This window comes from Diabrotica undecimpunctata, chromosome 9 (genome assembly GCF_040954645.1).
Source record: "Diabrotica undecimpunctata isolate CICGRU chromosome 9, icDiaUnde3, whole genome shotgun sequence".
Taxonomy (NCBI): Eukaryota; Metazoa; Arthropoda; class Insecta; order Coleoptera; family Chrysomelidae; genus Diabrotica; species Diabrotica undecimpunctata.
In genome coordinates, this window is record NC_092811.1 from 126,389,007 (window position 1) to 126,416,974 (window position 27,968).

General features: G+C 34.7%; 1 protein-coding gene across 1 annotated transcript in view; it reads left to right on the top strand.

Moving 5' to 3' along the window:
* spir (spire type actin nucleation factor) overlaps nucleotides 1-27,950 on the top strand; it is a 32,118-nt gene extending 4,168 nt beyond the window's left edge. The window contains exons 2-5 of the mRNA XM_072545211.1: nucleotides 4,121-4,493; nucleotides 4,563-4,718; nucleotides 6,207-6,601; nucleotides 13,422-27,950. Of these exons, the coding sequence (XP_072401312.1) occupies nucleotides 4,121-4,493; nucleotides 4,563-4,718; nucleotides 6,207-6,601; nucleotides 13,422-13,563 (1,066 nt within the window). The 3' untranslated portion in view covers nucleotides 13,564-27,950. The remainder of the gene's footprint in view (nucleotides 1-4,120; nucleotides 4,494-4,562; nucleotides 4,719-6,206; nucleotides 6,602-13,421) is intronic.
* The last annotated feature ends 18 nt before the right edge of the window (nucleotides 27,951-27,968 follow it).

A 27,968-nucleotide genomic window follows, 5' to 3' on the forward strand; every position in this document is an offset into this window, starting at 1 on the left:
GACTTTGTTTGTAAATATTTGTTTGTAAAGTTTTGTGACTAGTTTTCTTTGCAATAATTAAACTTTTTAAATATGGGGAAAACCATTTTGGACAGTTAGAGCTTTTAATGAGTGTTCTTGGAATAAACTGATTAAAGACATCTAGAGTTTCATAAAACTTTTGTACAGCAGACTCAATATCTAATTCATAAAATAAGTTGTCCCAATTAATACCTACCAAATAATCATTTATTGCTATAATCGTTTTCATCGTTCTTGGCGTGTGCGTGTAAAAACACTTGCGATAAGTTGTTTCATCTGTCTTTCCTTGTCTAAGCTCGATTCGTTTACCTCCTCCAGTGGCGGAGCAAAATGTAGCATGTCAAACGAAATAATAGTTATAAAAGAAAATTATAAATTATTTTTCATTAAATTTCTAATAACGGAATATATGTATAAATTGCGAAGAAGTATTTTTCTAGCTTGCAGTACAATAGGACAGGATATAACGAAAAGTACATTTTAAGAAGAAGTATTTTTCTAGCTTGCAGTACAATAGGACAGGATATAACGAAAAGTACATTTTAAAAGGATTTTGAAATATACCCAAAAAAGTGTTAATTATTTAACCCACTTTAATTAAAAAATGATACAGATTTTTTAAGTTTCAAGCACTGTAGCGAATTCTGAACTGTTACAACGTACTGACCTTGAGTAATTAGCTAATCAGTCAGCGTCTTCACTGGAACTGTCTTCATCATTGGAATCTTCCGCCAAATCGATGATAATCCTACTTTCATTTTCATCATATGTGACCATTTTTGCCCAGTCGTCCTGAATTAATTTTTCAGTATGGTTAACACAACTCGCTCACACTGCAGGTGTTGCCTCAGCTAATGCATCGCCCCAAACTTTTTTCACTGTTTCATCTCCACGTCCATGTTCTCCAATATGACGATCATAGTATTGTTTAGAAATGCCCCAGACCAACTCAATCGGATTATATTGACAGTGATATGGAGGAAATCTCAAAACCTGATGCCCATGTTCTTGGAGTAGCTCGTCTATAACGTACCTGGTATTTTGTGGTTTATTCTGGCGACAAAGACTCAATACCTCTGTCTTGCCCGAATCGTCGTCAACAATTATTTTTTTCGCTCGTAACCATTCTTGTAAGTCCGATTTTTTCCAACTGGCATTCGGTAACTTTTCTATTAAAGAGCTATGGTATGAGGCATTATCCATAATAATTAGAGATGGTTCCTCCAACATTGGTATCAGCTTTTCGGAGACCCACTTTTTAAAAAACTCTTTATCCATAGAATCATGATAGTCTGCACTCTTCGATTTCGTAGAAAACAGTAATCCAGCATCTTTAACAAATCCTTGCCTACTTCCGGCATGTAAAACAACAAAGCGTTTACCTGTATTTTCGTGTCCTTTTCTGATGCTTTTCACACAGCCATCTTGCCAAGTACGTTTATATGCCCCTTTTAGGAATATCCATGTTTTATCTAAAAAAACGAACTGAAGTGGGCTTGGACTTAAAAAATTTCTCATATAATGCCTCAAAAAATACAGTCGTTTGGAGACAATGCATGGTTTCTCACATAGCACTCGTCTACTATTTTCTAGTTTGTATGAAAACCCACAATTTTTCATAAGACGCCACAAACTTGTATCAGAACCGTCATAGAGATGCTTGTTTCTTAATTGTGTATTTAGAACTTTAATTGTAACGTGCTCTCCTTTTGCTTTCATGCCATACAGTACATTTCTAATCTCTCCTTTTATAGTATCGCTGACATCATTACGTGACTCTCCTGGTGTAGTAAGAGCTGCCCCTGTCTTGTATTCACTCTTTATTCTTGTTAGTGTGCGAAGACTGATTTTCAAAGCGTCCGCTACTTGTTCATGTACCGATGATAACGAAAGCAAAGGTCCGTTGTTTTCTTTTTCTTTTTTAAAATACTCCAATAAATGAACTACACATTGTCGCATTTCTCCTGTTATCGTTTTTCCCGGCATTTTTTTTATTAAATAGAACAATTAGTTATTCATAACAAAAAATAAGAAGTAAAACTGTTCGGAACAAATTCCAACAATGACTGACTAAAATCGACTAAAACAACATAAAATATCAATGGTAATTGATACAATTATAAACCTATTAGCCAGCTCATTCAAGAACAATGCCACAAGTCATTATTGCAATGGGTATCGGAAGAGAGAGAGTTTATTTAAAATAAACTGGAATTTTTAAGGTGTCGAGAGTATTATTTTATGTAATGGAATTCCACACAGTAAGAGCTCAAACTATTAATTAATTAAAAACTGTTTACTTATAAAAACTATTTCATCAGCTACTTCAAACCTGCACAGATCAGAGTAACATGTTAAAAAAAACACGTCACTGTCAGCTATCTGTATTCGTAAAGAGGCCGAACTTATCACCGATACCGTATCGGCCAAACGCATCGGTGTTATTGCTACAATACTGGGAGACGTGAGAGGTCTCTTCATTCCCTTCTCATCGCACTTTACCATGACGAACGTGACTCGCACAATTGAATTACGCATCTGTGTATCAGAGAGAGACGAATATTAAAAATTCTGTATTAGCTTATTTCAGGCACACGCCAAGAACGATGAAAACGAGTATATATAATTACCATCTCTGAAGTCAAAATAGTATTCTTAATTTTAGTAGTACATAAAAGATCAAATGGGTAGGCTATGTAAAGGCATTAGAAGGTCTACAGCTGGTTGTACTTTGACTTAAGATATGTTTGTAAACATTAAAGCTAAATATTTACCCCTATCATTTGGATGTATTACTTTTTAAAAAAAATTATAAAAAGAAAAATATTCAGCAACTACTAATGCATTTGAGTTCCCAGGACAATCCACACAAACTCCCAGTTCATCATTATACCATATCGCCTCAGGTCAATTATAGTCACCTAGTATTATAAACTTGCTCTGTGTGTCCTTAGTATATGGTATTGATAGATTCACAGAGAATTATGTAACATTCCATTGAAGAACTAGGTAGTAGATAGACTGCACCAATAATGTAATGTTGATAACTTAACATTAATTGAATGAGTTTTGATCTAAATCTATCAGCTATTGCAATAATTACTCCTCCACTCCGCTTTTTAGAACTTGCTCCTGTCCCATGTATTTGTTGAATAACCAGATCTGTCTCACCATTATCTCTTCTAGTTTTAAGCTCACTCTGTACTACTCTCAGTGTTTTTTGTTGCAGTATTGTTAAATCTACATTAATCCTAATATTATTACCCAGAGATCTTTGGCTTTTCGAACACTCTCTAACAAACTTCTGATCAGAAAAATCACCTTTAGCAGCCTGGGGCTGCTTTTTCTCACACGTATTGATTTGAAGTATGTCTTAATAGACATTTTTTGCAAAGTAATTGTTATCATAAGGTTATCATCATTTATGCGCTCTTTGACATCCTTTGATTGTGATTCAGCTACATTAAACATAATCATGTTATTGGACCTCGTAGCACGATCCTGCATTTCACTCAAAATCAATCGTTTTGTTTTCGTTTGGCATGTTAGTGTTTATTTTCCCATCACTTGCTTCTAATTGCTTCTTCCAATGTTTGTCTTCCAATGCTGTGACTTTGGCGGTGAGTACCTCCAAATCAGTCCTGGTTCTGTGTAGCTCATTTCTCAACTCAGTAACTTGCCTCTCCAAGCTAGGAATCTTTTTGAAGGCTTCGCGGCAATCAACACAGAAGAATATTTTAGTAAACTGCTTTTTAACACTACTGCACGAAGTTCACTTGCAGAGAGGCTCAAGCATTTATCAGTGGAGTGGAATATCAGCACGCAACTGTCGCAAGACATAAGATGTTTTATTTTCTTCTATAATATCGGTATTACATGTGGAACAGATCGAAGTCATTTCTAACCTCACAAAAATAAGTTAAATTTAAATTTACATAAAAATACAATTTCCACGGAAACTTTAATCGCTTTGTAGAGCTAATCCTCCCAAAAAATAAATTTTTATTCAAAGGATTACTTAGAAAAATTCGGAGATAATTTTCTAAATGTAAACAATAACATTGACTTGATGACTATCTAATTGCATATAAATTTTCAGAACTTCCAAATTTAAACTTGAAACTTCCAAAACCACTATCGAGGTGACCAGTCCCCCAAAACCGGCTATAAGAAAACTGATCAAAGTAGACTTTTCCCAATTCGAAGATGATGAAGACGATGAGATAGCCGAAACTCCGGATTCGGCAACAGAACCAGGCTTATGGTCTAGTGAATACCCAGAAATATGTGATACTACCTTAGTAGATGTATATGATCTAGCTACTCATGCATATAGTAGGAATATGGCTAGAAGAAATACCTTAGAAGTGGTAGAAGCAAACGTAGGCTGTTATTCAGTGCCCCAATCTCGACCTGGCTCCAGACAATCGTGTAATAGTTCAGAAGCTGAATCTGTTCAACTTGAACCTGAGGTAAAATTTGTTGTTTTTTAACTCATTTTATTTCCGTAAGACATTTGCGTGATTGTGTGTTTATTTAAGGTCGCGAAACAGATACAAAATGAACTGACTTGTTCTCAGAGTTGGCAGGACACCATATCTCTTGATGATAGACTCTCTTTAACCTTAGCGGAGATTGTACATATTCGTACTGTCCTTACCAAGGCTGAACTGGATGCCCTACCAGTAGAAGGAAAGGTAATATTGAAAAAATTAATTCTTCTAATCGTTCATTAGTAAAAAATTCAACCAAACAATGACCCTTAATGTCAACAAAAATATTACTTTACACAGGAAAACAAATATAGCTGTACTGTAAGAATACATTGTTTTCTGTGTTTATAGTTGTTGTATATTGTTGTCTGTAGATTGTCTTCTTCTTCCTATGCCGTCCCCATTAACGGAGGTTGGCGACCACGTTTCTAAAAGTTTCTCTGTCTTTTGCAACGTGGAATAATTCGTCTACAGTCATGTTTTCCAGTCTCAAATATTTCACAGCCATGACTTCCTCTTTCTACCTATTCCCTTTTTGCCATCGACTCTACTCTGCATGATGACCTGCAGAAGACTATATTTATCATTCGTCAGTATGTGTCCAAGGTATGCAGTCCTGCGTACTTTTATTGTTCTCAACAATTTTTTGTCTCAACCCATCCTTCTCAGCACTTCCTCATTGGTGACCCTGGCAGTCCATGGAATTCTCAACATTCTCCGGTATATCCAAAGTTCAATGGCTTTAATCTTCTTAACTATTTGCGCTTTTAACGTCCATGTTTCTACCCCGTACAATAGTTGGGACCAGACGTAACATTCAACAAACCTCAGTCTCAGCGCAATATTCAGATTTTTGTCACAGAACAATTGCTTGAATTTTAAGAATGCTGCCCTTGCCATTTCTATTCGTACCCTGATCTCTTGGTCTGGATCTAATTCCGTGTTAATGTAAGCTCCCAGATATTTATATTTTGTCTCTCTATTTGCTGTCCACCAAGGGTTAGTTGTTCATTATTTATTGGACTCCTTGATACTATCATAAATGTGGTCTTATCTGTGTTGATGCCAAGTCCCATTTGAATGCACTATTTATTGCATCTAGTAAAGTTTGTAGTTCTTCTATACTCTCAGCCATAATTACCGTGTCATCTGCAAATCTCTTGGTGTTTACGATTTCTCCACCAATTCTTATTCCCTCTTTTCTTTTTCATAAGGCTTTTCTGAATATGACCTCTGAGTACACGTTGAAAAGCGTCGGAGACTCTCGCAATCGATATATTATTTGTTTCTATATCGTTCACCTTTACTACTGCTCTCTGGTTCCAGTATATAGCCTTAATAAACTCAATGTCTTTTTTGTCTAAATTGATGTTTTTTAATTCCTCTATTAACTTAACTGCTGCTTAAAGAGATGCTGAGTAATTAGAAGAAATTTCTATTTAGCTATTTTTCAGCGAGCATTTTGAACATCTCCTCCATTCACATTAATGCATTTTTTTTTGTTTTTTTTTACATTATCAATAAATAAACAGTATCACTAATTAGTTGTTCAGTGTGTTGTAGCAAGTTTATAGCATAAATCTAAAGCCTATAATCTAAAGATATACGTGCAAAATTAGAAGAATATGATATGACGTAAACATTTTTTGAGTTAATCTTACATCTATTTTACTAACAGATCCGTATGTTTAGGTTAGACACGACGTTGAATCCAGAAAAGTATGTTTCCTCTGTTTAAAAACTCGATTTGGTATATTCGGTCCGTGGGGCCAAAGATGTACGCTCTGCAAACGCACAGTCTGCTCCAAATGCTGCTCTAAAATGAACATCCCCATGGAACATTTCTCTAGTGTACCCGTAGTGTTGCTAAGTCCGAGTATAATGTGTACACCAGAAGAGGACAACCAGTTTTTATCGAAAACTCTAGTCAATAGACCCGAATCCGCTGGCGGCTCAAAAGACATCAGTCCTGGAGGCAGCAGGTCCGGATCGAGCATGGACACGCACCAGGCGAACGAAGCCGGCGCGCTGAACAAGTTTAAGACGAGGGCGACTGCCGTCGCAAGAGTATCGCGGGCTGCAGAGAGGTAAGTGTTTAAAGAAATATGAAATTGCATCGACTAACTCCATTTTCAGCTTCTACAAACTAACGATTTTTTATTACAAATAAATCTTGTTTATATGTAGCTTTAATATATAATCGACAAGAATTTATCATTCACATAATATGTTCATATACAGGGTGAGTCATGAGGAACTTTACATACTTCTACCATATGTAGAGTCCCTCAGGGAGCATATCATGTGGCCACTAAAAAATGTCAACTCCTCTTCTTTATTAATTAACAGGGTGATTTGTGTAATTGACCATTTATTTCATTTTACTGTAGTGTTTATACGGCTCATTTGATTTTTTTAATTTTTGCATGATACAGTACACTACTATCAAGCATTCGACTGGTATTAGCTAAACTAAAAAATTCCAGGACTGGCTTTGGAAAAATTAATTTAGGGATTCGTATTAAATATTACACCCTGTATATATTTTTTTTTAAATGCAATAAGTGATTTTCAAACTAAATAAATAGCCAATAAAAACGACATATGCGACAATGTTGTCGCACTTTTATTAAATTTTTAGTGAACGATCAAATCTTACCAAAAATAGAACAACCATAATGAAGTATCAAATTATAAGGTATTAATTTAAACAAATGTTATAAATTTTAAACATTTTAATTAAAATGAGTTCCTACAACATAATCTAATACGTAGAAAATTAACATCTTTACTGTCACTTTGTATTATCTCTATGATAGAATCAATTGTTTTTCAATTTTAAATTTTTACTCATAGATCGTATTGGGGCATTATTTTCGATAAATAATAAATTAAATTGATTAAAAAGTCAAACCTCTTGTATGTGTTAGTTTTTGTTGATTGTAAATGATTAAAATTTTATGTCAAATAATAATACATTGCATCAACTGTACTAAATAAAAATAAATCTAAAAAAGTTTAAAATGAAGGTTGGCGTTGACCGTTTGACGTTTCTTGATATTTTATACCCATTGTCATTATTGTCATTATCAATTGTTATTTATGTGTACAAGAATACATATTTCTTCTGTCATATCTACGTTAAGTACATTGTGTTAGTTTTGGTAGAGCTTTTGTTACTTTCGTTCAAAATGCCACATCAGTTTTCGACCACAGAATATGCAGACATAATATTTGTTTATGGATTCTGTAATGGGAATGGTAGGGCTGCTAGTAGAGAATATCGCAGGAGATTTCCTAATCGTCGAACTCCCAGTCATCCAACATTTGGGTCAGTTTTTAATTATTTGCAAGAAAATGGCACTTTTCTTAGTGGAACAACAGAGCGTCATGTAGATGAAGCGCAGGAAGATGACATTATGGACGCCGTTACTATGAACCCTACAATAAGCACTAGACAAGTAAGTCGAGAACTCAATGTTACTCAATCAAAAGTAAGTAGAGTCTTACAAAAAAATAATCTATACCCATATCACATTCAAATGGTTCAGCGACTACATGCTGGAGATGAGATCGATAGGTTGGAATTTTGTAGATGGATTAACAATAATCGACCAACGCTATACAGGACACTATTTACAGATGAAGCCCAATTTACCAGAGACAGGATAAATAATTCACGAAATTCACATGTGTGGGCAGAAGAAAATCCCCATGCTATTCGAGAACGTCGTTCTCAGTTAAGGTTTTCGGTTAACGTGTGGATTGATGTCATAAATAACCAATTAGTAGGTCCTCACTTTTTTGATGGTCCTTTAACAGGGCAGGTCTATTTGAACTTTCTACAAAATATTTTGCCGAATTTGCTTGCCAACGCGAACGTTGCTATCCGAGGGATGTATTTTCAGCATGATGGGGCACCCCCACACTTTTTACTGGCAGTGAGACAACATCTCAATAATGTTTATGGCAACAGGTGGATAGGACGTGCAGGTCCTATTTCGTGGCCTTCAAGATCCCCTGATTTCAATCCCGTTGATTACCATATTTGGGGACGATTGAAGCAACTAGTTTACGCAGTGAATATTAATAACCGACAACAATTAATTGATAGAATTATACATTGTTGTAATACTATTAGAAACGATCCCCAGAGTATCCGTAATTCAATACGTCAATTAACAATTCGGCAATAAAAATGTGTACAGGCTGCAGGGTTCCATTTCGAAAATCTATTTTGAATTATTTTTATTTTGTTACCATTATTGTATCTTTTCCAGTTCTAATTTATGGGTGTATCATAACTATGTACATATTTTTAGTTTTTTTTTTTTAAATTGTTCTTCGTTATTGTTAGTAGTTACTGTTTTTTGTTGTGCAGTGACTCAGTTTATCATTTCAATTAAAATGTTTGAAATTTATAACATTTGTTTAAATTAATTACCTTATAATTTGATACTTCATTATGGTTGTTCTATTTTTGGTAAGATTTGATCGTTCACTAAAAATTTAATAAAAGTGCGACAACATTGTCGCATATATGTCGTTTTCATTGGCTATTTATGTAGTTTGAAAATCACGTATTGCATTTTAAAAAAAATATATACAGGGTGTAATATTTAATACGAATCCCTAAATTAATTTTTCCAAAGCCAGTCCTGGAATTTTTTAGTTTAGCTAATACCAGTCGAATGCTTGATAGTAGTGTACTGTATCATGCAAAAATTAAAAAAATCAAATGAGCCGTATAAACACTACAGTAAAATGAAATAAATGGTCAATTACACAAATCACCCTGTTAATTAATAAAGAAGAGGAGTTGACATTTTTTAGTGGCCACATGATGTGCTCCCTGAGGGACTCTACATATGGTAGAAGTATGTAAAGTTCCTCATGACTCACCCTGTATTCAGGAAGTACGTAGATATCTTATTCATTAGTATTTAACCACAGTCAGTCCCTAACCAATTGAATCGTGTTGATATTCGAATATGGAACTGTCGTTCCATGAGCGAACAATTTCTTGATGCTGTCTAACCGCGCAATGTCAAATATAAGTACAAATATTTATTTGTATTTCTGTTTTTATAAGGCCATCCTAACGGTGAATTTCAGTGGTATATTTCTTCTCTTTCTTTCTGTACGAAAACAAAATCTATTCATGAAGTAATATTGTAAGCGTCGTTCGGATAAAGTCCTTTTACCCTCTGACGGCCGATATGCAATTAAGATATGAACTTCTTCTTCTTCAGTTGCCCTCTCCGCTACGGTTTGGCAATCATCATTGCTATTCGTATCTTTGACGCTGTCGCTCTAAATAATTGGTTAGATGTGCACTGGAACCAGTCTCTTAAATTGCGCAGCCAAGATATACGTCGTCTCCCCAAGCTTCGTTTGCCCTGAATCTTACCTTGGATAATTAACTGGAGCAATCGGTACTTTTTCCCTCTCATCACATGACCAAGATATTCCAACTTTCTTCTCTTGATGGTAATCAACAGCTCCCGTTCTTTGTTCATTCTTCGAAGAACTTCACTATTTGTTATTTTGTCTGTCTAAGGTATTTTTAAAATTCTTCTGTATATCCACATTTCGAAGGCCTCTAGTTTATCGGTATTGCTCTTGTTTAAAGTCCAAGTCTCTACTCCGTACAGCAGTATCGAGAAGATGTAGCATCTAACCAATCTCATTTTCAGGTAAGTTAATGTCATGACTTCCCAGAATGTCCTTCATATTAATAAAAGCAGCTCGAGCCTTTCCAATTCTAGTTTTTATTTCTTCTGTGATGTCATTGTTGTTATTAACGCTTGTTCCCAAATATTTATATTTGTGTTCGATTTCGTTATTGTTAATGTACAGATTTGCATTCAATCTTTGTTTTTTTGAAATAATCATGAATTTCGTCTTCTTGACGTTCATTGTTAACCCTTACTCTTTACTAGCTGTAACTACCAATACACAATGGCTTGCAGGTCTTCTACTGTCTCCGCCATTAAAACCGTATCATCTGCGTATCTAATATTATTAATTGGTTGGCCGTTAACTTTTATCCCAATCTCTTCTTCCTCCAATGCTTTCTTCATAATTTCTTCCGAATAGAGATTAAATAGCATTGGTGACAGCACACATCCTTGTCTAACTCCTTTTTTAATTTGAATTTCATTTGTTGTGCTATTTTCGATGCATTTGTTGTCCTATTCTTAGCCAAAAACGTGAGCTCTGCTCCATCAACAAATCCACTGGTAGACCCTGCGTGCAATAAAACGAACCATGCACCACGAGCTGTTGGAGCTTTTAATCCTGTGGTCAGACCACGAACAAAAGCATCGCGATGAGATGTAATTGTTTTATCAACCGAGATGATTTCTGGTTTTTCAATCAAAATTGAATTTCTGCCACGTTTTATAAACACAAAATCCATATCACTCAGCAAGCCATGTAGCGTGGCCCGTGAAAAGTTGGGCAAAGTTTCTTCGACATTTACAACAGCTAATATGGTGTTTACTGTTGGTGGTATGTTGTCACGAAAAAATTGATGTACTATTCTACGAATTTGGCCCCTAACACCTTCATCGTACTTGTTGTCACGAGAATTACCAACATTTCGCTTCTTGGGGCTGCTCTTGGGAAATTGTAATCCAGCAGGTGATGAATATTCCTGTCGTATGCGAAACAGAGTCTTTTCGCAAACACCACTCATTTCTGACACTTTCCTAATTACACTTGATACAGAATCGTTGTTATCCTGATTAAGATGATAATTTATAATATTCATTAGTATCTGCTTCTCTGAAAGTTTCAGAGCTTTTCCACGTTTCCATTGAACAATTTCCTCCATTTTGCGGTAAAAATTCGGCGTCAAATATAACAATAGCCAACAACAGAAAATAACAATAATTGCCAACAACAAATCACAACAACAGCCACCAACAAATAATAACAATAACAAAACAGTAACAGTACATCCAAGATAGTACAAATAATCGTAACTCGAATATGTTTACGCGCTCCGAAGAACAAATAAAGACTAATTAAGGCCCTGGATGTATCAAGCTTATATTCTGTACAAGAATTACTCTAATTACTGAAAGAAGAAAGAATTTGCAGTTAATATCAACCAAAATTACAAATTCCTTTCACATTATGGCAGTAATTAGCACCGCAGGGACATAAATAACATTTTAAATTTGGCAGTTGATAGAAATTACCGGAATTATTTTAAACTTTGAAACAAATGTTTATTTAATGCACATTTTATTATACTACTGCTACTAATAAAAGATAAAAGTTACTATTAGAAACAAATAATGTATAGTATTATGTAAAATTATTAGCAAACGATATTTGTAAATTACATAAAATTGTACGTGAGGATTTGTTGAGAACTCCCGGTTTATTCCGTTTATTTTGAAAGATAGTCAATAGAGAACGCCATCGCTCACTGCATAAAACTGGCATCGTCTTGGCGAAATTCCCATAAGGTTAGCATTGCATATCTTACCCTGTACAGACTAGTCACTTTGAGACAAAGTATAGAATTTTTTAAGATCTATCGGATTAAAAAGAATTATCTCAATGTCTGCCATAGTTTTTGCGTTATTTTATTTAAACTTTTACATTGGAATTTAGCTATGCCCAGAATAGCGAGGAAGCCAGAAGGCCAGAATAGGCCTTAATTAACTATTTTTACCTGTAGCAATTTAAACGAAAAAACTGCCATTTTTGACACTTATTTGTTAATAATTATTATATTCCTCCAAACTGTGACGGGCGCAGTTTGGAGGGCAACTTTTGTATTTATAATGTTTTTTTTGAACCTTTTCTCTATCCTTCCATTGTTGGATGTAGGTCTCCCCCAGTTCTCTCCATCTTTCCCTATCTTGAGCTGTTCTCTGCCATGTGGGACCTCCTTGTTTCCTGATGTCATCTTTCCACCTCATCTGTGGTCTGCCTCTTGATCTCTTTGCATTGTATGGACGCCACTTTCCGATGGCATTGTTCCATCGTCCGTCTTGGAGACGTTCATTGTGTCTAGCCCATTTCCATTTCAGTTTTGCTGCTTGTTCTATCGCGTCTACTGTCTTTGTTCTGGTTCTGATCCACTGGTTACGTTTTCTATCTTTAAGTGATATACCCAACATTTGTCTCTCCATCGCTCTTTGTGCCTTCCTTATCCTATCCAAATTGGCCTGTGTAAATGTCCATGTCTGTGCTCCGTAGGTGAGCACCGGTATTATAAAGGAGTTATATACCTTGCTTCGTAAGTATATAGGGATTGTTTGATGTTTTAGAACGTAAGAAAGTTTGCCGAACGCTGCCCATCCCATTCTTACTCGTCTCGATATTTCGGCTGTTTGATTTTCTCTGTTAGCTCTGATTGCTTGTCCTAGATAGGTATACTCATTTACCTGTTCTATTTTTTCTGTTTGTATTTTTATTGCCTCTTGGTCTTCCGTGTTTGTCATTACTGTCAATGCTAAGTACAGCGGAAGGTTGTATTCATTGGTTTTCTCAATTAAGATTTTAAGCGCATGTAGATATTTATAATGTATTAGGTATTTAATACCCAAAAAACACAGTTGTATGGTGTCAGTGTCCTGACAAAAAACTTATTCCCTGGACTATTTCACCCAATTAAAAAAACTAGATAACGAAACTCAGTAAAAAATTCCACAACAAAAACTCAAGAAACAAAATGCAATAGGAGCCAACCTTGTACTCCATTCAATCTTACACCATTTGCCATTATCTTCGACCAAGAAATGGCATATTGGTGACATAATGGCATATTACGTATGCACGTAAAAAGTTAAAACGGTAAGCATTTCCCTCATGTCCCTAAAACATTTTTCCTTCCTTTATTTGAGTCTTCCACGAAGGCCGAAATAAACCTGACATTTGTTTTAGGTACAAGAACTCTCAGATGATGGTATGCCAAGATTGCAGAACGATGGTGCTCCAGATAATTAAGTCGGCAAGAGCTAACAGAACCGCGATAAGAAACAAAACGATTCAAAGTCTAACGTTGAACCTATCGCCTGTTTTCTAGTCAGCTCAAACTTGTGACAGCTCCTGTAGATCTGTAGACACTCTTACGATGTAACTGTTCCTTTTGAATGATGCAGTTTTTAGAATTATTAAATCGTGAGGAAAGGTATATGTACTCGTATATGCAGTTATATAATTTTATTGAACATAAGCTTACATTTATTTTACCATTTACCTAGTTTTAGGTAAGGTGGGTCACTTATGAATTGACACTTTTGACAGCTACTGACAACTTTTTGATATATTTTATATATATTAATTTTCTTAGAAAATGCGTGGAATAAATTTTTAAAATAGTTAAAGTATCTTCTTCTTCATGTGCCTTGTCCGTTCCGAACGTTGGCAATCAACATGGCTATTCTGACTTTGTTTACGGCAGATCTGAATAGTTCAGCAGATGACAATCCGAACCATTGCCGCAAGTTTTGGAGCAACGAGTGTCTTCTCCTCCCCGGACCCCTTCTGCTGTCTATTTTCCCTTGAACGATCAGCTGTAGTACTCTATATTTATTGTGTCTCATAACGTGACCCAAGTATTCCAACTTTCTTTTCTTTATACTTATTCCTACCTCTCTCTCTTTACCTATCCGGCGTAGTACCTCTTCGTTGATCACGTGCTCGGTCGAGGATATGCGTCGGTAAGCCCACATTTCGAAGGCCTCTACTTTTTTCATCAATGTTGCGGTCATTGTCCACGCCTCCATTCCATATAACAAAACCGGGAATACATAACATTTCAGAAGTCGAATTTTGAGAGGTAGGGTGAGGCTTTTAGAGGTGAAAATTTGCTTCATGCTAGTGAACGATGCTCTTGCCTTTTCTACTCCTATTCCGTATTTCCTTCGCTTGATCCCAATTTGAGTTAACTGTTGTTCCCAAGTAGATGTACGAATCCACGTGTTCAATTCTTTCATTGTCTAATATCAGTTGCTGTGGTGGTTGTTGGGTTTTGCTTACTAACATCCATTTGGTTTTTGTGATATTTAGCCTGAGTCCGTATTGTGCACTTGTTTTTTGTATCTTACTCATTAGGCAACTCAGTTCCTCCATGCTACTTGCTAGAATCACAGTGTCATCAGCATACCTTATGTTATTAATTATTTCTCCATTTATCTTTATGCCTTCTGTGCTTTCCTCCAGCGCTGTCTTAAATACTTCTTCTGAGTATATATTAAAGAGAATAGGAGACAAGGAGTTAAAGTATACTGTTTTTTAAGAGTTTGTCATTTTTTTGTATTACATTCTTATTGTTTTGTCGACAGTTTATTCAAACGTTAAATAAAAACATAAGCTTTCTTAATTTTCGCCTCTTAACCCATTGAAGCCCGATTTTTATTAAAAAAAAACAGGATTTTTGTGAAAGTATATCCTGCAGGATGTGGTATTCTCAAGATACCAACAGGAACATAGCGTAACAAAAAATTAAATGAGAAATAAAAATCAGGTAGCACTTCTTTCTTTCTATTCTCCCTATTGTTTTGCATGGAACGTTGCAAAACAATTTTTGTCGTGTTTGAGGCAAAGTCCGACATTGCAAAATAAACATTTCCATTGTGTTCTGCTAACATTTGCTGTCGTGCTGCAGTTGGCACATCTCAAAGAAGTAGTTCTTTGGGGCATATGAGAAGACTTTGAATGGCGCAGTTCCAAGAAAATATGCATTTTGAATATACTCACTGGTTTTTCTACTGATGGTCTTCTCCTTTTTAATTATTCTGGAGCTCCAATAAGGCCTCTAATCCCAGAGAGTCGAAATTCTTTCAAAGACATACTTTTGGATTGTCTTCTAAGTTTAAATAGATTTTTATTTATTATGACAAATCTTTAGCAATCAAAACACAAATAAAGTTCTATAAGCCAATTTGTTGGCTGCGGAGCAAGGGGCTCCTATTGGCGTGGTGAGGTCTTCTTCAGTGACAAGACTTCAGACCAGCTGGCCAGTTCCTTTTGAGTCTCCTATTGGCTTCGTGTTCTAGCAGAGGTTGGAGCAAGGGGTTACTATGTGATTCCAGTGCTTCATGGTGTTTCGTGCTGTATTTAGTGATTACATCCTGTACGAACGGGATTCTTAGGTCTTCATGAAGTGTTAGGTTTGACACATACCAAGGTGCATCAGCTATCGTTCGGAGTATTTTTGATTGACATCTTTGAATTATGGCTGTGTTTGACTTTCTCGCACATCCCCAGAGTTGGAGTCCATACGTCCAGATAGGTTTTATGACGGTTTTGTATACAAGGATTCTGTTTTCAAGGCTCAGTTTCGATTTCCTGCCTACTAACCAGTTTAGATCTTTCATTGGTAGGTCAATTTGTTTCCGCTTCTTAAGAATATGTTCTTTCCAGGTAAGTTTTGAGTCAAGATGTATTCCTAGGTATTTAGTGGTAGAGGATTGGGGAAGTTGGATATTGTTAAGTACTCTTCTCAAGGTAAAAGTCACTTGGACTGATTTTGTTTTATTCATTTTAATTCTCCACATGTAAGAACATGTCTCGATTACATTCAGTATGTACCTGTAGAATGTTAGATGCTATAATTGGATTTTCGTCGGCTGCAAGGATGACAGCATCATCTGCAAACGTGCCAATGATGGTTTCATTAGTGGAGGGTAGATCTGCTGTGTATAGCACATATAATATTGGTCCATGAACGCTGCCCTGTGGAACACCAGATTTTATAGGAACATTATTGGAATTACTTTCATTCACTCTTGTTCGGAATTCTCTCCCACTCAGATAGGATGTTAACAGTTTCAGGTACGTGATGGGTAAATATTTCTTGATTTCGAAAATCAGGCCTGTGTGCCAAACCTTATCAAAGGCTTGACTAACATCTAGAAAAGCAGCTGTGCAGTAGTCTTTGCTTTCCATTGCAGAATTTATGGTGTGTACTATTCTATGAACCTGCTGTATTGTCGAGTGTTTTTTTCGAAAACCAAATTGGTGGTTGGGTATCCATTCCTCCGTATTAGGGTCTGAGTTAATTTTTTGTAACAGTAACCTTTCAAGTATTTTGGATACGACTGGTAGTTGGCTTATTGGTCTATATGATGAAACCTCGTTTGGATTTTTTCCTGCTTTTGGGATTAGTATTATTTCAGCGGTTTGAAAGAGCTTTAACCAGTAGTTTAATCGTAGAATAGCATTAAAGATGAGAGTAATCAGTATGATTCCATTATCTGGTGGTTCCTTCATCATCTTGGGTGTTATTTTGTCCAGCCCAGGAGCTTCAAATAGAATGAATGCTTTTACGAAGCAAGCATCCACAAAATAAAAAATATTCTATGCCACCACTTGTGTGATTTACGATTCACCTCATAAAGACTTCAGCAGGTCAAATTTGTCAACATATCCCATATGTGAGTTATAGAGCACTACCATTTGTGGACGTGAAACCTCATTCAGAGTAGCGTCTTTTTGTTTTCTCTTTACAACTTCGTTTGTTGCTGGAGTTTGGTGATTTGCTAAAAGAATCACACTTCTGCGATCCATCCACTTCAACGCAGATATCCATCTGTTGAAATACGGTAATCTGAATCTCCTGGATTCATGTGTTTGTCAGTTTTGAACTCTGGTAAATCAAGGAAGTAGACCAAATCCATTATCTAAAAGATAATTACAGTAAAGTACTAGTGGAACTTTTTTATTAAAACTTGTTAACTTAATTTTTAAGGTTTCTGTAACAGTCCTTACTTTCCTAATCATTTAAGTTAGTGTTTGATTAGTACTAGACAGTGCTTGTTATACGACATTACTATTAAAGTGTAATGTAGTTGTTATATTTGGCTATCAATAATATTTTTCTTTCTTTTTTGCTTTGAATTTGATCCTGTCAGAAGTGTCAACAGTTGCATCAGCCACCTTATTCGTACAACTGAAAAAGAATCAAAATTGTATTTTTTGACCAAAAGACAATTTAATTTTTACCAAATATGATATTACTAAGTCAGCTTGATGTTTGCAGTTAAAAATTAGTGTATTTTATTCATAAAGTTACCAATAACGGTTTTACCAGTTTTTATGTACAAGCAAATTGTTAGATTTTATTTTTGTGTTAAATTTATTTAGTTTTTTATTTGCCAAAGATTATTTATTTGAAATTCGCTTGTGTTTGTTTTTGCCAAAGATTATTTATGTAGAATTCGGAAATTTATTTATATTTTGTTAATATATAGGGTGATCCAAGACTAATGGAACTTAAACAAGCTTCCTAAGTTTACTAGATTCATTTTATCTTGATAATCATCTTCAGGACTTCATATTTTACTTCACAAAGTAAAAGTGTCTACCAGAAAAGTATCATCAACTTCCTAAATTCTTTACTGCAATTCATTGCAAATATCTAGTAGTTTTAAAACACTGTTTTCCAGTAGTTTCTTGCCCTGAGGGGAAATCATTAATCTTGTGTTTTAGAGTGTACACAAAATATTTTCGAATTGTATGTCACTGCAAGAAAGTAAATAAAAAATTAAAACTTGACTGCAGAATGCCAAAATAGGTCTTCAAATATGTTATATCTATGTACAGTTGCTTTTGTACTTAATATCTATAGTTTTGCTCTGCAATTTGTAAAAGTTGTGGCAAAATCTGAAAATTACAACTTTAATAATATTCACACCGTCTTTCCAATGCCCAGAATCTCTGCTACATCTCAGAATTATAAGCAGAGTTTGATAAAAAACTGAAGTATTACCCTAGAAGTATCTTTAATACTATGAAAATCGTCACAGTGTTAAATTTTTTAACAAACTGTAGTTTTCATTATCCTGGGGTCGCCGATGAGCATCTGTGTTCGATTTTACATAATGGTCCTTCGAGCCGGATAAAAGTACAGTTTCATAGCTGCATTAAATACGCTTTTATGCAAATGTCAGTTTTTGCATCATGCTCAGTTGCCACCGTCCTAAGATAAAGTTTAACAACCACCTGTGTTCCATTATTCGTAGTAGTATCTTTTTCAGTCGCTTTTACACGTTTTATGGTTATTGTCCCTGTTTAATATTTAGGATATAGTTAAAAATAATTTTAATATATTATGAAACGATTGGATCATCCTCTATACTAAACAAAAGCTTCATTTTGAGTCTCTGATTAATATTTGATTACTGTTTGTTGGACTAGATTACTATTAAACTGTAATTTAGTAACTTTCTTTTACAAAAATTAGTGTAATTTATTAACCCTTTATTTGGCAAGCATTAATATAACAGTAATTTTTGTTAAAGTTGTAAAGTTGTTGTTTAGGTAGTGTGATAAGGCATTTTGACCATTTTTATATTATTCTTTTTATAAATAAGGGAGATATGGAGTGTATCCCACAAGATACATAGTCAAATATTCAAATTTATTGTAAAAGTTTATTATGTATCTTATAAGAAACATAGTCTAAGGTTGTAGGTGAAACCTCACATTAAAAGCAGAAACTAAAAGTACTAAAACTAGTTTTTTAATAAAAAATAGAAGCAAAAAGTAATACAGTAAGATATTAATTTTTCATTCTAGTCAAAAACAACCAAAACTGTTGTAAAACTTCTACTTATGTGCTATTAGGTGTTATTTTGATCATGGTCAGTGTGTCTCTCCTGATTTGCAATACCTTTACCTGCCTTTGGTATCATAAATAGGAAAATGATCAACTTTATCAAATCGTATTTCCTCTGATGGTATCGGCAGAAGTTTTTTTAATTTCTTGGTTTCGCTCGGCAAACACTCTCTTATTTTTTCTGCCCTTTACTGTTAGAGCCTCTGCTATGCACTGTCTAAAATATTTGAGAGTATAATCTTTGGACGTGTGTTGTCAATTTTTTTTATCCCTTCTATACAGAATCCATGCGTTATTTATACAAATATCTAGCATTTGTGCAAATATGGAGAGGTACCAGCGATTAGTTTTAAGGGGAATTCTGTAAAGGCTTAGAGAGAGGGACAAGGGATTTCAATTTTTGGTCGCTGACTTTTATCATACCTTTTAATTGTTTGGACAGGTGTAGAAGATGTATATGTACTAGCTAGGACAACAGGTTTGTTGTCAAACCATTTCACAACATTTATTTTATTTATGTTGTCACTTCTTGAACAAAACGACCCTCTTCCTTTTTTCTTCAGAGAGTTATCTTCTAATACACAATTTTTTAATCGATCCTTTCTCATTGTTCCCAGGGCTAAAATTCCATAATTATGGCGAACAATGAAATCCTAAGGATTCTTCTTTTTGTGAAAAAGTATGTTGCCTAAAAGTATCATCTCCCCCATAAACTATGAATTCGTACACAAACCCTGAAATGCCGGCTCTAACAAATATTTTAAAACCCCATTTTTTTGGTTTTGATTTTATGTACTGTCGTCGTGAACCAGCCTTTTTCCCTTTATAAGGGACCATCGTCTCGTCGATACTCTGGCGTTTTTCTTCTTCTATAGTACAACAATTTCTTCTCACTATATCCAAAACTGGGCGAATTCGGTAGTACTGATCGTTGTTCATATGATCGTTATTAGCGAAGTGGCATTGAGAGGCATTATTTCTGATATTGTATCGTATCTGAAGTTTACACTCCAGTAGTCAAAGTATGATGGCATATCTACTATACCCATCAAAATCTGTATCGCTATGAAGTCACTTATCTAATCTTTAGTAACGCTTATCGACTTGCATGTTTGCTGAACGGAATAAAGGTTTGTATTGTTGACAATCAACTCTAATAGATCGTCCGAAAAAATATTTTGAAATATTCTAATGGTGACTTTAATTCATCTACCATAGAAAAGTTAAAGAGTTGGTCCAGGTGTCTGATGTGATCGTGTTTTTAGAGGACTCAAAGCAGATTTAGGTATACTGCAAATAGATTTAGGCGTACTATAAGCAGATTGATGTGTTAATAGCTCTGGTTTTGAATGTTCAGTTTCGGATAGTGAATCTGTATCTGATAATGTATCAAAAATCTCTTGCACTTCAGAAGGTAAACTTTCCTTTAGAACTTTCATCGGTTTCAGAACTTTGAGTACAAGATGGTTTAGTATAACTTTTATTTTCTTCATCGCTCGAATCATCCATATCAGATGAAGGTGGTGGAAGTAATGCCAAAATTTTTTCGGACCTTGATGATGTCATATTGGTATTTCGCTGAAACCAAGGAAACACTACAGTTATATAACTAAATAAATTTATTTTGAAACGTTTCATTAAAACATGAATTTGTAACTTATGTAATTGGAAATGAAGTGTGGGATAGATACAAAACAAAAATATTTCATAATAGTGAATATATGGCAAAGTAAACTATAAGATACATAACAAAAAATTTCCATTAAGCTAGGTCTTTGACAAAGTAAATTATAGGATACAGCTTAAAAAAATGTTCGGTATTATCAATTTTGGATATTTATATATAAATATTCATATATGTATGATAACAACACTTATTTTTACACTAATACTGAATAAAACTTACTAGCCTTTTTCTAATACGCCTTCTCTAGGCAACCATCTTATAAACAATTGTGACTAACTTTGAATGATGACTATAGACGGCAGTACTATTAGCTTTTTGAGTTTAGTAGACGTATAGGCAACACAATTAACAGACAATAGTGAATAAATGATTTAAGAGATAGACAATTTGAATATTTGAAAATGACGTAGCCTATAAGATACAAATCCAAATTAAGGGTTAATAAAGTTGCCAAAAATGGTTTTAGCAGTTTTTATGTACAAGCAAAATGTTATATTTTATTTACTGTGTTAAATTTATTTGGTTTTTTTTTATTTGCCAAAGATTTATGTACAATTCGGAAATGTATTTAGATTATGTTAAAATACGGGATGATCCATTGGTAATTCAACCTAAACAAAGTTTTCAGACTCATAATATTTATTTCGATTAGTTCAAGCTTTCGATTTCATTTTTAGAGTCATCTTCAGGAGTTCATACCTAAATTCATAAAGTAAAAGTATCTCCCAGAAAGTTACCAGCAACTTACAAGCAATTCTTCAAGCGTATCTATTGTCCTAGAGTAAAAAATAGCTTTTATATAACACCTAACCTTTTGTTGAAATCTGTACTATAACGAAATGACATCCACGACCTCGGCAGCAGTTTTGAATTACTGTAATTGAATAGTTTCTTATTTTGAGGAGAATCCGGTCATTTTCTTTGTGTTCTCGGATATAAACAAAAAGATTTTTGACAAATTTGTATATATCTGTACAAGAAAGAATATTAATAAAACAAAAAGTTACAACTTGTCTTCGGAGAACAAAATAGGTCTTTAAATGTGACTATATGTCTGTGTTCCATTTTTTGAGTTGATATCACTAGAAAGTAATCAATGTTTTCAGTTTTTCTTTGTAGTTTGTAAAGGTTTTGGCAAAATCTGAGAATCATAACTTTTATGTGTGCCCCATCTTAAAAATTTGCCGAAAAGCTTTATTTAAAGACAGTTATGACTTACAAAACTAGAAGAATCTTCAATACAACTATGAAAATTGTCACTGTCTTAAAAGTTTTTCAACGAACTGTGGTTTTCTCCATCTTGAAGTCGCTAATGCGTAGGTCCTTTGTTGGCTTTTACGTATTGGTCCTTCGAGCCGGATAATACTAGAGTTTCATAGCTGTTTTAAGTACGCTTCTATGCGAATGCAAGTTTTTCAAGGATTTTCAGTTGTCGTCGTCCTTAAAAATAAAGTTTAACCGCGACCTGTGGTTTCAATCATCCGCAAGTATCTGTTCCGGTCGTTGTTACACATTTTGCAGTGATTCTTGCTGCTTATTATTTATGATTGCATCGCAAATTATTTTAAGATTTTATGAAACCGTTGGATCATCCTTTATACTACAAAAAAGATTTTTTTGCGCTTTTGAATGTATGTTTAATCAAACTGAAGAGAGGTCACTTCTTATATTTTATCTTTTTTTATGTTTATTGTATTATATCGAATAGAGAATCATCTAGAGACGGTTTGTTACATAGACTATTTTTATATTAGTACGATTTATGTATGATTTGTCTCAAGATGATCTTGGGACACTATTAATTTATATATTTTGAACTCATTTATAAGTATACGGACCATCTGAGATGTTTTGCTTCATTGTGTGTATATTTTGAACTCATTAATATATTTACCATAATATATTATTTATGTACTAGGTGTTTAAAATTTTTGAACAATATTTTGCTGTGATAACCTTGGTATATTCTATAAAAAGTCACAAACAAAAATATTCAATTAATCCTCTTGAATGGTGGAAGATATATAAGTTCTATACCATATTTTTAGTGCTATTTCAGGTTTTTGTTTTCTTACTATTGTCATATGTAACTAAGATTAATATTATCAGTCCTCAGAGCACTTCACTGGCACTGTAGTGCCAGTTAGGAGACCCAGACACAGAAAAACGTGCTGAAGAAGACTCCAGAGAGAGGATTGAAAGGTCCAAAATGGAAACTGTGTTGAATATTAGTTGTTGTAATAATAATAACCTCAGTTATAAATATCCATTACGTATTATACTTCATACACATTCCAAATATCTTAGAAATAACAAGGACAATCATCCAAGGTACCCTTGATCTATGTAAATATTTTCGAATACTTTTCTTCGCCGCATATATTAAAATATTACCAGGTATGATGGTGCACCGTAAAACTTCCACCTGTTTGTAATACACGACATTCACACAACAGATTTTCAACTAAAACAAATAATTTCTTCAGGTTGCACAAATGTGGAGCCATGAACTTTTTCATATTCTTTAGACATATTATTTAAACGAGTGAATTACAGTAAACGTTAATTATGGTGAGGTTTCGTCGCGCAAATTGTAGCGGCATTATTTAAATGATGACAATGAAACAGGGACAAGTGCAAGTTTGGCTAAATATCAGTTAATATCATTTAAACTTCGCAAAGATGCCGCTAAAGAAATATCCAGCTTCTTTGCTGGTCGGAGAGGTCGGCTAAATAGAGACGAAAATACTTCCGTTCACGCCCCTCACCGTAATTGACGTGTTATGTAGTATTTTACGGTTCTGAACGTTCCAGTTGAGACTTTGATCCATTCCTCCAGTGACATTTTATTTTTAGTGCATTATTAATACTACTTCATGATCAACATGAATCAATGTTTGATTCTTAAATCGTGTATCTTTGATTAACACCCTCAGCGCCACCTTTTAGATACGCACTGTCCTCAACGCTCCTTTTAGATACACACTATCCTCAACGCTGTGTACCGAAAAAGATACACATGGCTCGTTGTGTTCGATCTGTTATGTCTCCTAAAAGGACACACTTTCTTAAGTTTTTATATAATGAAGAGAATAATGTTATGGCCAGTGCCAATTTGCGGGCATAACTGAGTTTGGCCTGAGACATGAAAAGATAGGTTGTATGTAACTAGAAGTTAATATAAAAAATGTTATTGTGATAACTGTTTAAACCCATTTTTGCAATAATCAGTTCCTCCTCCTCCTAAGTGCCTTTTCTGTTGAGGTTGGCGATCAATATGGCAAATTTCTCTCTGTTCTGGGCTTGATGAATTAATTCATTTCCTTTTGTGTGGGTCCAATCTCTGATGTTTCGTAGCCAAGATTTTTTCTTTCGTCCTATGCCCCTTTTACCTTCAATCTTGCCTTTTAATATTACCTGGAGCTGCTCAAATTCCCTATGTCGCATTATGTGTCCTAGATGTGGCGTCTTTCTAATTTTGATATTATTGACCAGATGAGGTGGTACGTTCATTGCTCTCAGTACTTCTTCATTCGTAGTTCTGCTGGTCCAGCTTATTCTTAGCATTCGGCGGTACATCCACATTTCAAATGACTTTAATTTGTTGACGTCATACTGTTTTAATGTCCAGGTCTCACAGCCATATAGTAATAGATACCACACATAACACTTTAGCGTCTTCTAATTTCTTTTGAGTGTTCTAGTTGACTATTTAGTTCTCTGCCCAGGTATATGAAGCTTTGGGAACTCGGTTGATACCATTTGTTTGTATGTTAGCTGTAACTTGCTCATGGGGGTTTTTAAGTTAATGTCCAAGCCCAGCCTGTGACTTTCTTCTGATAATATGTTCATCAATATTTTTAGTTGGTCTTCTGTTTCTGCTAATAATACTACGGTGTCATCGGCATATCTTATATTGTTAATGATGATTCCATTGGCTCTGGCACCTTCAGCGCGATCTTCAAGAGAAGCTGTAATTATATGTTCGGCATATACATTAAATAATAGGGGGGATAAAATGCACCCTTGACGCACTCCTCGTTCTATGTTGATGTACTTGGTGTTTCCGTTCTCTGTTCGAACGCATCCTGTGTGGTTCCAGTATGTATTACTTATTATATGTGCGTCCAACCCTACTTCTTTTAGCACCTCAATCAATTTTCCGTGTTTGATGCGGTCGAAGGCCTTTCTGTAATCGACAAAGCACCCATGCAGCCGTTTTTGAACCTCAAGATACCTTTCTGCCATAAATGTCGATCCCATAATTGCTTCTCTAGTGCCTGTACTCTTTCTTAAACCATATTGAGAACGACTCAGGTATTCTTCACACTTATTGTGAATTCAGTTATAAATTATTCGCATAAAAATCTTAGCGGCATGACTCATTAGGGATAAAGTTCGATGATCTTCACATTTCCTCGCTTTTTGTTTTTTAGGAAGAGCTATATAATTATGTGGATGTTAGCCAGTCATGCGGTATTATGCCATGTTCATATGTAATGTTGCAGAGGTATGTTAATTTCCTGGCAGCATTATCACTTAGGTGTTTAAAATGTTCGGCTGTTATTAGGTCTTCGCCGGGTGTCTTGTTGTTCTTTGCGCCTTTTATTGCCTGCAAAACTTCTTCGGTGAGAATGTTTAATTTTTCATCTGTATCTATTTGTGGGGGCTCTTCTGTTCTCTGATCACCAAACAAATCTTTAAGATATTGCTCCCATATTTCTTTCTGTTTTTCAGTGTCTAATTCCATTTGGTTTTTCTTGTTTGTTACAATCGATAAGTGTTTGGGTTTCCATATTCCAGCTACTTCTTTAACCTTTCTGTGTAGTTCTCTATCTTTATGCTTCATTTGCAAATCTTCTACCTCTACATTTTTCTTTCATCTACTCTTCCTTAGCTACATTTATTTTTTTCTCAATTTCCCTGTTGAGTTCTTTGTACCTTGTTAGGTTTTTGTTTTTTACCATCCGTCTCCTCTCTATAATTTATAACATTTTGTTTGTCATCCATGGTTTTCTATGTTTACGGTTTTCTTTCTGTATACTTTGGCCTGCTGCCTCCAAGACAGTATTTTTAATTTTCCTCCACATGTCTTCAATATTTTCTTTTATTGTCTTCTCCTTAGTGGGAGCTATTGTCTTAGACTCTAACTTCGTGTCTACTATGTCTGCATACTTCTGTTGCTGTCTTTGGTCAGGACTACTCCATGTTATTCTCTGACTGGGTTTAGCCTTGTCTACTCTTTTAAGTTTTAATCGGATAGTTGCGACTACAGGATTGTGGTCTGAATTTATGTCACAGCTTGGGTACGTTTTTACATTTAGAATACCATTATGGAACCTTTTGTTAATTGTAATGTCGTCGATTTGGTTCCTCACAATATTTCCTTCGCAATCTTGAGGAGACCTCCACGTATATAGACGTATTTTAGGTAATTTAAACTATGTGTTAAGAACCACCAGGTTGTTCTCTTGGCAAAATTCAACAAAGCGTGTGCCTCGTTCGTTCCTGGTTGATGTCGAATGGTTTTCCATTTAATTTGATAAACATTATCTGTCGCTGACTGGTAGGAAACTTTTCGTGTGTTGTTTCATGGATGCTGTTACCACCACTCCTACACCTGCCTGGGCATCATTATCTTTGCCTGCATAATAGAAACGGTTGCCATTTATTGTATCCACATATCCTTCTCCTTTCCATCTCACCTCGCACATACCAAGTATGTCCCACTTCATTCGTCTCATCTCGTTTTCACCATTTGCTAGTTTGCCTTCTCTATATAAAGTTTTAACTAGTCACTAGAACCTCACTAACCTCACTATAATACCTGGTCGGCATCGGCTAGAATTCCTGCATAAATTTCTTTCATACCGGACCACGGTACTGTAACTTCAATAGCCGGAGGATCATCGTGAGTGCCAAGACATGTTTTGTATCTTTTGTTTTACCCAATCAGTTTCTGAATATATCTGATTATCTTCATCCTGCTGTTGAGAATTTTGGCCATCCCGATTAGGTTCTGGAGAAGAATGGTTTCGCTTTCTTTAAGTTGACGGCTGATTCCATTGATCACTGTCATCGGTGTTACTATCATTGCTTGAATTTAAGCCCGGTTCAAAGTCTTGTTCATTGTCAAAGTTGTCACTTGAGAAACACATCTTAATCAAAGTCTAAATCAGTAAAACTAAAGTACTTTTTTGTTCGTAGAATAGTTTTTTACTTTCCAGTACTAATGTTTTTATTGAATTGTTTATCTTTACAGGCGAACACTGGTATTTGTAGAACGGTTAATGTTTTAAGCAAAGAAGTTGGTCAGTCAGAATCTGAAAAGAAATAAAAATATTAAAAACAAGATGTGTATCTTTTTTGATACACATGGCCCTTGCTCGAAAGTCTTCGAAAAACTATGCTAGGCCAGTGTATCGAAAATGATACTCACTTGATGAAAAATACAAAAATAAACTGCAAATAAATAAAAAAAAATTGCTTCAGTCACCCTAAAATAACATAAAACACTCAATTCATCCAAAAAAACATTTTGGCCCAGAATGAAAATGTTGTTATCTAGCGTGGCCCTGAAGGTGTTAAAGTTGGAAATATGTTGTGTTAACATGTTATAATCTTGTTCACAGCACAGCACTTGTATTTCTAGAGCCATACATTAATACTTATACGATAATTCAGTCTATTAAACGATTTGTTCTATTTTTTGACTTACAAAATTCTAACATACCTTGCAATTCTCTTACTTTAATCATATCTTGTAAAAACCATCATCTCTAATTGCACCCAATATAAATATTCATTTAATATAGCTATGTCTAAAGTGGTATTGTTGTTTCTCCAGAGAAAACCTGAGATTCTAACCTACAAATCCGTAGTGATACTATTAGTGAAATATCAATTGAATAGTTACTAAATTCTATGGCTTGTTTTCCTAAATAAGAATTTTATTTTGTATTACCTAACTATAGCAAATCATTAGTGGTATTGTTAGCGAAATGAGTAGATAAATTGTAATTCTCGTATGTTGAAAATAGCAGTATTTTATATCCTCAAATTTCAAATATAAAAGAGAGAGTATCTTTATTTTATTTTGGTAACTGTAAGTGTATGTAAAATTTTATGTATGAATGTATTGGAAAATAAAAGTATATTGATCGTTTAAGCGTATTTATTT